At 34.5% G+C, this 10102-nt stretch overlaps 1 protein-coding gene across 1 annotated transcript; it reads left to right on the plus strand.

Moving 5' to 3' along the window:
* The first annotated feature begins 1743 nt into the window (after nucleotides 1-1743).
* Nucleotides 1744-8075, plus strand: LOC127800442 (protein disulfide-isomerase). The gene is made up of 11 exons (XM_052335056.1): nucleotides 1744-2014; nucleotides 2883-2913; nucleotides 3036-3323; nucleotides 3405-3593; nucleotides 3760-3885; nucleotides 4188-4325; nucleotides 4411-4530; nucleotides 5535-5652; nucleotides 6657-6769; nucleotides 7400-7607; nucleotides 7697-8075. The coding sequence occupies exons 1-10, from the start codon at nucleotides 1842-1844 to the stop codon at nucleotides 7586-7588; spliced, it is 1485 nt and encodes a 494-aa protein (XP_052191016.1). The 5' UTR covers nucleotides 1744-1841; the 3' UTR covers nucleotides 7589-7607; nucleotides 7697-8075.
* The last annotated feature ends 2027 nt before the right edge of the window (nucleotides 8076-10102 follow it).

A 10102-nucleotide genomic window follows, 5' to 3' on the forward strand; every position in this document is an offset into this window, starting at 1 on the left:
GTTCGGGTTATAAACATGTTAACCCATTTATGACACGATTATTTTCGTGTCTTAGGCGGGTCAACCCATCTAACCCATTTAGACACGCAATGACCCGTTTAATTAAACGGGTTAATGGGTTGACCCAAACACGTTAACATGATTATATACGAAATGACGCGTTTAATTAAAATGGTTAGTGGGTTGATCTGAACACGTTAACACAATTATGTACAAAATGACATGTTTAAGACCAATTTACAAAAATAAATTAAAAATCATTATAATACTAAAAAAACTATTATGTATTCAAAAATTGCCATTATGAAGCTTAACTACTTTTGGTACCCAATTCTAGGGCTAGCCATAAACCTACAAACCCTCCCAAATCCCACCCTCGTTCCCTCTCTTACTCAAGCCCATTGCCAGTAGTCGCCCATCGGCCACCCCCCTGTCCTTCTCGCTCTTGGCTTTGGCTCCGTTGCTCTCCGGCGCCGCATCGCCCCCGATTTGGGGGCTTCACCCTCTGCCTAGCTCTGTAGCTCGTCGATCTCACTCTCTCTCGTCGCCTCGATCTTGTTCTCGCCGCCTCGATCGTCTCGTTGCTCGCCCTCGCTAGTCACCGGGCCTATCTAGCTCCGTCGCTCGCCAGCCCCGCTCTCTCTTGCCACCTCACCGGCTTCAGCCTTGCTCTCACTTCTTGCTGCCTCTCTGACTTTGAGCTATCTCGACTCGTTAGCAGGCCTCGCCACCCCACCCTTTCAGGCTCTAGCCCTCTGTCGCTCATTGCAGCCTGTTTGATTGCCTCTCCGGCTCTCCGTCTCGACCCTGCTTCACATAATCAGCGAGCAACAGTAAGCTTTTGCTTAACTAACTTTTGTTGTAAAATAATTTTTTTTAAATTAGTTAAGTGAACTTGAATTTTCTTAACTGATGTTGGGTTAATTGATGTTAGGTTTTTGAAAAAATAAGTTTGTTGGGAAAATAACTTTAATTCAATGCTCGAATTCTTTCACTGTTGATTAGATTATGTAATATCCAATTTAGAACATTTTATTTTATTGTTGGGATAATTGTATTTTATTTTGCATGTTAGATGACTTTTATTATGTGTTGATTGTTGAGGATATTTCTATTTTAACAGGTTAAACGTGTTTTATTCCTGTTAATAAGTTTTTATTCGTGTTAACGTGTCGTGTCTATTTAATCAATGGGTTACCATGTCGTGTCGTGTGTTGTGTGTGATTTGTTTAACTTGTTTGTTAAACGGGTTATGCGTGTCATGTCGTATAATCCATTTAATAAACATATTCGTGTTAGAGTTGAGGGTTTTGACACGATTAGTTAATCGTGTCGTATTTGTGTTTGTCATAATCGTGTTATACATGTGTCTCAGCACGACACGATTATAACCCACCAACCTGTTTTGCCAGTCCTAGCTACGGGAGACTTGATCTCCCGTGACCCTCATTGGGTTGACCCCGTTAATTCAATCATTAATTAAGTTTTTTAGTATGCATTTTTTGCCATGGTATATCAAAAGTCAAAAAGATAAAATTATTTAATAAGATAATCAATTGAAAATAATATAATTAAGTTGATTTTTAAAAAGGCAGTAATATAGACATCAAAAATAATAAAAGCAAATATTAGCTTATGGCTATTTTAGTTCTCTTTTCTGATTTTCCCGCAGAAAAGTCGCATTGAAATAGAAGTCTAAAATTAACTGCGGACCATATTAAGATCTTCCAAACAGAGCCCTATCAAAGAATCGTGGCTCTTTCGGCGTCTCCCCAGAAACCAAAATATCTCTATTATAAAACCCAAAGCCAGATCGCGGCCACAGAGAGTAGCAGACAGCTATGGCATCTAGGGTTTTGATCTGCTCTTTGGTCTTCGTTCTGTCTCTCGTCGCTTCATCCTTTGCCTCTGAAACTGAAGACTCCAAAGAGTTTGTTCTTACTTTGGATCATTCCAACTTCTCTGAAACTGTTTCCAAGCACAGCTTCATCGTCGTGGAATTCTACGCACCATGGTAATCTATTTCAATTTTCTTAATTTCCTTTTTTTGTGATTACATTGTATTCCACTACTGATCTGTTGAATTATAACATGGATTTGTCGTATTGAATGGATTGGTACGATACCTGGACTTCAGACTATGTGATACCATCGATTTGAGGCTATATAAGTTGGTGATGTGTTGGATTAAGATCTGTTGCTTAGGTGTTAGTCCTTCCTCTAGTGAACTTCCTGATTCTGTATCATTTTCTTCTTCATTGTTGCATATACACAATTGATGTTATAACTTTTCAGTTTTGATATTTTCCCCTAATATCAGTTGTTTTCTTTGATACTCATGAGCACAACCATAGGGCGAGATAATTTAGGAATGTGTTACTGTCTTATGTGCCACATGAGGCCTTTAAACCGATAAAATTTCTTCTACAACGGGAATGGCTGAATAAGTAAATTGCTATTTTTTTGCCCTGGTGTGGCATTACTGGAATTCAGCATTGATGGTTTTAACTGAAACGTCGCTAGTTGAGATATAGGGTTATGTCATATTTTAAGGTTTGGCAGTCCCAATAAGTATCTAATTCTGAAGAGTCATACCAGCTACTTTCTGTTGTACTATATTAGGTTGGGGTACTCTCTGAACTTTACCAAGAGTCATAGGTTGTATTTTCTTAGTCTGTGGAGCCGCAAGCATTATATTCAGATTTAGGAATAAACATAATACACTGGCTAAGGTTTCCTTGTTTTAGTGGTCACAACTAAAATGGCCACATCAGATATTGCTGAATAATATATTGTTAGTTGTATTTCTTTCCAACAAGTTAGCACTGTTTGTTTGTTTTTTTTTTTTTTTTTTAAGATATTACTGATTATGTATGTAACAGGTGTGGCCATTGCAAGAAGCTTGCTCCAGAGGTAATGAAAGCATCTAATTTCAGAGGCTTGGATAGGACTTTATTAAGCTAGGAACTGTATTTTAGAGGATAATATACACACTTGATTTGACAATGAAATCTTATATCTATGTTGACTTGCAGTATGAGAAAGCTGCTGCTGCACTGAGTAGTCTTGATCAACCTGTCACTCTTGCAAAAGTTGATGCCAATGATGAAAAGAACAAAGGACTTGCAAGTGAATTTGAGATTAAGGGTTTCCCCACTATTAAGATTTTGAGAAATGGAGGGAAGACCAGTCAAGATTATAAGGGGCCTCGGGATGCTGAAGGCATTGTTACTTATTTGAAGCAGCAAAGTGGCCCTGCATCTGCTGAAATCAAATCCACTGAAGATGCTACTACACTTATTGATGGAAATAAAATTGTTGTTGTAAGTTTCTTGTGCTTTTTTATTTTTTATTTTTTATTTAATCTCTCTTATAGACTAAATATACATCTTGAGTTCTTTTAGGTTGGGGTGTTCCCTGAATTCTCTGGTGAGAAGTTTGAGAATTTCACAGCTCTAGCTGAGAAATTGCGGTCTGACTACGAGTTTGGTCACACTTTGGATGCAAAACTCCTGCCGCGTGGGGAATCATCGACTACTGGGCCTACAGTTAGGCTGTTCAAGCCCTTTGATGAACTTGTCGTTGATTTCCAGGTTCATCATTTTTGCACATTGTGCAATTTTTATTGGTTTGTTTTGTTTTATCAAATCCTCATTCTCCTCCTCCTCTCTCTCATCTTTGCTCCCTGTCTCTTGATATGAAATATTTGTTTCTTTACAATAGGATATGATTTATTCTAATGTGCCACTATAATTGCAGGATTTTAAAGTTGACATTTTGGAGAAATTTATTGAAGAAGCTAGTGTTCCTACTTTAACTCTCTTTAACAAAGACCCTAGCAATCACCCTTTCGTTATTAAATTCTTCAACAGTCCTAATGCCAAGGTGAGCAGTGATGACATGTTTTTCTTTCTCTGCTTATTTTTGATAACTTCTGCCTGAGTTTAACTTGTGATTACTGCTTATTTCCACCATTTAGGTTATGTTTACTTCAAATTTGTCATGTTCCTTCAATTTTTGCATTTCCATCTGAAAGAAAATGAAAGTGCTGGACTCATTGGATGCTTCTGCCTTTAATAGCTTTTTCTTGATATGGCCTTCTTTAAAGAAACTTATTGCTGTTGTCTCTGTTTATTTTTCCTATGAAATCTTATAGTAGTTCTAATGAATCTTTATGGAATTGCTAGGCTATGCTGTTTCTGAATTTTAGCAGTGAGCTTGTTGATGCTTTTAAGTCGAAGTATCGTGATGTGGCTGAACAATACAAGGGGAAGGGCATAAGTTTTCTAATTGGTGACATTGATGCCAGTCAAGGTGCCTTCCAGGTGAGCATCTTTTGTTCTTTATATTTTCTTTCATTTAGCATATATTGTCAACATGTTGACAGTAACCAGCGGTTTCAATATACAGTATTTTGGGGTCAGAGACGACCAGGTGCCTGTCATCATCATACAGAACAATGATGGAGAGAAATATCTTAAGCCAAATGTGGAGCCAGACCAAATTGCATCATGGGTGAAGGAATACAAGGTTGTTATTTCTTTAATTGATTAATGATTTGCTAATGGCAGTGATAAGGTGATACTTATAAGAGGCATTTGGTTCTTTATATAATTTTCATGCCTTAATTAATCTGGTTTTTGTCTTAGATAGTAATCTCAATCCTATGTCGTAATGAAAAGTTTTGAGTAGTTTTACACTGGTAAGGAGCATTTGACAACATCATCAAACAATAAAAAATTGAACACACTTTTGCTCTTAAAAAATTAAAACGAAATTATGAAAATATAACCTTGATCAATTTCTTGTTATATATTGTGATTAAGGTATAACATTATTTATTCAATAATTTTATTTATAAGCTTACAATTTTACTTGTAATAAAATATTTTTAACATGATTATGAAGTATATTTCTAATCCCAATTTTAAAAATAACTAGAGATAAGCAAAATATAAATGTTTATTAGTATTATTTGTGCTAATCATTATTGATTACAATTAATACTGTTGGAATAGTAAATATATATTTGTATACATAATACTGTTTATAAATGTTATTATCACTGAAGCCAATGTTTATTGTACATCGATATTAGTGGAAAAAAAATAAGAATTTTAAAATTGATTAATAATATTGTCAACAATATATAAATGATATAACTATAATATTATTACAACAGTACTGGTATTACTCTATTGTTAACAGCAGTTTAAATTTTTCCATTGTAGAATATAATAAAAATACTAGTTCATACGTTATAATATTAGTAAATCTTGTTTGCATGTTGCTTATGCAATATAAATTATATGGACATATTATAGTAATTATTTAATTATAATATCATCATAATAGTAAGTAATTGTTATCTTTCATCTGGTTTTTGTTTTTTTGCTTTCATTTTTGTTTGAAAGTGTAAGTAATTGTCAAACATTTTTTAAATTTTGTTTCAGTTCTCAAAAAATGAAAATAAAAACAGAAACTCTTAGCATGCAATTTCCGGTCAGGGGCATAATCAGATTTCATACTTGCAGGAAGGCAATGTGACTCCGTACAAAAAATCTGAACCCATACCTGAAGTAAATGATGATCCTGTCAAGGTGGTGGTAGCTGATAGCCTTCAGGACATAGTTTTCAACTCTGGGAAAAATGGTATGTTTTAGTTGTGGTTTGTTCAAAATCGTATTACTAGTCTTCATATTAATAACATTAAAATTCTACAAATAGTAGTATGTTTAAAAGTATGTATTGTTCGCATATTATAAACATTGGATCTTTGTCACATGAATTCAATTACTAGTGTTTATCTTACTCTGATCCCCAACAGCACTAGGATGTAGCTAAAAATTTAATTTTAAATATATTTTTTTTCATTTGTTTAACTGGAAATGATGTTTTACATAAGAACATGAAACAAGTTGAACACTTTAGCATATTTATTGGTTTCATGTCCAACTTGTCATGAAGGAAACATTCCAAGAGGATAAATACTGAATTTAGAAGACTCTTATGTATTGAACTGGGGCCTTTATGTCAATTTGAATTGCAATTTTCCATGATTAACATATTTTAAAGTTCACAACTCCTCTCATCATTGTCCTAGTACTTTGTAGATACAAATAGAAACTGATTTTTCTACTGTTTGAGGAGAAAAAGCTTGTCTCTACAATCTATATTAAAATATCCTACAGTTTTTATTTTGGTGGTTTGCAATTTAATGTGACCCTTGTTCATCTAAGCTTAGGACTAATTATGATAAAGAGTAATGCCTTCAGCACAAATGGATGCATCTGAGGACTGATGGAATGGAATAAGTTTGTAGTAAAAGAGAGAGAGAAAGACGAGAAAAACTCAGTGGGAAGCTTTTAGCTTTAGGCATAATGTGGGATATAATGGCCTTACAAAATATATGATTATGGATAGAAATGATTGGTGAGTTAGAATTTGTATAGTAGTTGATCACACACACCTAATGAGATAAAGGCTCAGTATTGCTGAGGGAAAAAGAAACATTCTCTCTTCTCCTCTATCAGATATACAGATTTCTGTGTGATGAATTAATGAATAATGATTTGGATGTTGGATGTGATTGGTTGAGAATTCAGAATGCCTAGCATTTATTCATACTGATGTCAGGTTTGTGTTTTTTGACACAGTTCTGTTGGAATTTTATGCACCCTGGTGTGGTCACTGCAAAAAGCTGGCTCCAATCTTGGATGAAGTTGCTGCTTCATATCAAAATGATGCTGACGTTGTTATTGCTAAGATTGTAAGATTTCTGACCTCTTCTAGCTAAGTTATGGAAGTTGTTGGTTTGTGGTCTAAGTTAGTTTTCAAGTTTGTGCATCTGAACTCGGATGGTCCACTATGAATATGAAGAATACCTTTGCATTACTTTTGTTTCTTCTTAGAGGATCAGATTCTTGTTTTGTCATTGCTGGGGAGAAACTGACTGTCCTGTACAGTTCACCCATGGCTTCTAAAATGGACCATAAAATTCTTTTTCTTCTGAAACACATTAAGGTAGTGTTTGTTAAAATGAGTAAGATAAGACTCTATCAAGATACTTTATTTATAAAGTTCAAGATAAGTTATCCGAAGGGGAAAGAGAAGGGGGGGGAGGGAAGGGGATAAATTTATCTTGAAAGTTAAAAATAAGAAGTCATGTGACTTCTTTTCAGAAAATTTAACAAACACAATGGAATACACTTTTGTCGAGGATGTTTTCCATATCCCACCTATTTCGGTCTCTATTTTGGTTAACAAACGCTGCTTAAAGCAATATTCTTAAGTGCTGGTGCTGGCTCAATGTTTTGACAATGCCTTCCAAATTGTTGTCTTCGGAAATTTGCCACTTCATGCCTGTCTTATTGGGGTATGTGATATGATATTTTTGCAGGATGCTACAGCAAATGATATACCAAATGACGTGTTTGACGTGAAAGGGTATCCAACATTATACTTTAGGTCAGCAAGTGGAAATGTCTTGCAGTATGAAGGAGATCGCACCAAGGAAGATATGATCGAATTTGTTAACAAGAATCGTGACAAAACTGCTAAACAAGATCCCGGAAAAGATGAGCTGTAGAGAGAGAGAGTGAGAGAAGGTAACTGTTTCTACCTGAAAGAATTTCCCAGAGGGAATGATATCATGCAGCATATGTTGAAAACCCCATGGTTTGCCCTGATTTTGCAGGGATGGCCCTTTCTTGCTGTAAGAGATAGAGGATGCAGATATGAACACAGTATGAAAACATGTATGGCAGGAAGCGTAATTAGGCGTTGAAGGCGGGGTGGATCAGCTCCTCCCAATACCGTCATATTACCCTCGATATTCTCTCTTTATGTTTTTATTAATTTCAGTTTAAAAATCATAGCTTCTAATAAAATGGGACCACTTCCTTTGTCTGGATAGGGAAGTAGTAGATTTCAGTTATGTATAAGTAGTGATTCTCAGTTCTGGAGATTAGTGTTAGCTTAGCTTGCGATGTAACAGTTTTTGAGAACATCATCAACATCATCATCTGTGAGTCAGTAATCCAGTGTGTTCAATTAAGCCGCCTTTAATTTTTTAAGAGTCTTGCGCTGATGATTTTTTTTTTTTTTTTTTTTGATTACTTTTCTTGTGATTTGTTGCATGAGTGGAGAAACGTAGAAAGTTTTTTTTTTTTTTTTTATAGGCTAAAGTAATATACAATCTCCTCACCTCTTCTATTTAACCACTTAGTCCCTTCGACTTTTAATTTAAACTTATTAAACACTCTAATTTCTAATTTAAGACCATTAGCCCCCTTGCAGTCTTGTCAACTCACGTGTGAAGTAAACTCTTACTGTTTGAGTGTGAAGTAAACTCTTATTGTTTAAATTTAGTTTAAATTCTTACTATTGTTTGCTGTAATTTTCTTGCTGCTCACTATAATTTTATACTTTTTATTTTTACTTATTATTTTCTTGCTGTTTATTGTAATTTTAATTTTTTAAAATACCAATGTTTTAAAAATGTAAGTGTTATATCCTTTCAAGTCAAGCGTAAAATCAATCTCCCATTATATTATAAACATTATATTATAAACGCGAAGATCAACTTATTCATATTAGATTATATAATAAAAAAAATCAATCCCTTGTTACATTATTTCATAATCAAATATCCATTCATTCTACCATAAAGACAAGATTGGAAGTCAAATTAAAGCAAATTAATCCATTTATAATAAAAAAATCAATCCCCTATTGCATTAAACAAATGTTTGCATTAAAACAAAATTAATTTTGCTGTTAAGCTCTAGTTTGTTGCTGTCATCTTCACAATTTGTTAACCTTTTGTTGTTAAAAATGATTGGTTGTTATTGCATTCTTTTCTTTCCATTTCAGCCTGGTGGTTTAAAGTCAAGATCCCCTGTGACAATTGCTAAGCTCTTTATCTTCCTTGGGTCATGTATGAGTCTGGGGGTAGTATTTAATGACTATAACAAACAAGTACGAAATTCAATAAAATAGAAGAATTACAAAAAATTGCAAATAATAACATATTTGATATAAGTAAATAATATACCTGATATGTCATGACCCCAGTAGCTTTGTTGTACAAGACTCCCATTTTGCTCATCATATTTTGTTGCTTGGCTTACGAAGATACTGTTGGTGCTGCGTACGACCTTTTAGCAACATCAATTCCATGTCCCACCCCAGTTGAACTTGTATTGAATTGATTGATAGTACTCATGTTTTTTGACTGATGTACATAGATATGTAAAATAAAGACAATAAATGATAGATAAATGTAATTAGATTTTAATTAAATTTGTTAATCAAAACTTTACCTTATGATTACTCGAACTTGCCCTGCACCCCTTCTTATTATGGCCAAATTGCTTGCAGTTGGAGCACCTCATTGTTAAACCCGTTTTGGGATATTTACCAATTTTACGTTGGGATTCTTCTCTATCCTTGTTTCTTTTAAGCCTTGCTCTACTTGGTTGTTTCCTAACTTGAGGTGGTTGAATAGTTGGATTTTGTGAATCTAGCCACAATTTAATTCCTCTCACTGGTTTCAAAAAGAAGCTGTATGCCTTCAGGTAAGTCTCCTTTCTATACCACTTTGCAATGTAGTCTTCAGGATTCAGCTGTCTATGAAACAAAGCACATACAACATGTTGGCAAGGTATCCCTTTCAACATTTAGCTCCTGCAAGTACATGTCATGTTCTTAAGGTCTACATTATGTCCATACTCCCCTTCCAACACCTCAAACCCATTATCTCCATTCCACTGAATGTGACACTTCATTGCTAAGATCTTGTTCGCCTCCAACTTCTGCATTGCATGAGGTGAAATGTCTAATATCCATGTTTCTGCGAATTGTCTCATGGTTGCAATCCTTTCCATCACTTATACCCTAATTTCTTCTAACATTGTATGAATTGACTTCATTCTAGCATTAAGAATCCAACCATTGAAAGCCTAAGTCATGTTATTCTCCAATGTATCACACTGACAATCTGTTCTAAAGAATGCCCTGCACCATGTATTATGATTGTAATATAATAGGTCATCAACTATCCCTTATCCGAGCTTATTCATTTCATTTAATTTTTCCTTTG

This window comes from Diospyros lotus, chromosome 4 (assembly GCF_014633365.1).
Source record: "Diospyros lotus cultivar Yz01 chromosome 4, ASM1463336v1, whole genome shotgun sequence".
Taxonomy (NCBI): domain Eukaryota; kingdom Viridiplantae; phylum Streptophyta; class Magnoliopsida; order Ericales; family Ebenaceae; genus Diospyros; species Diospyros lotus.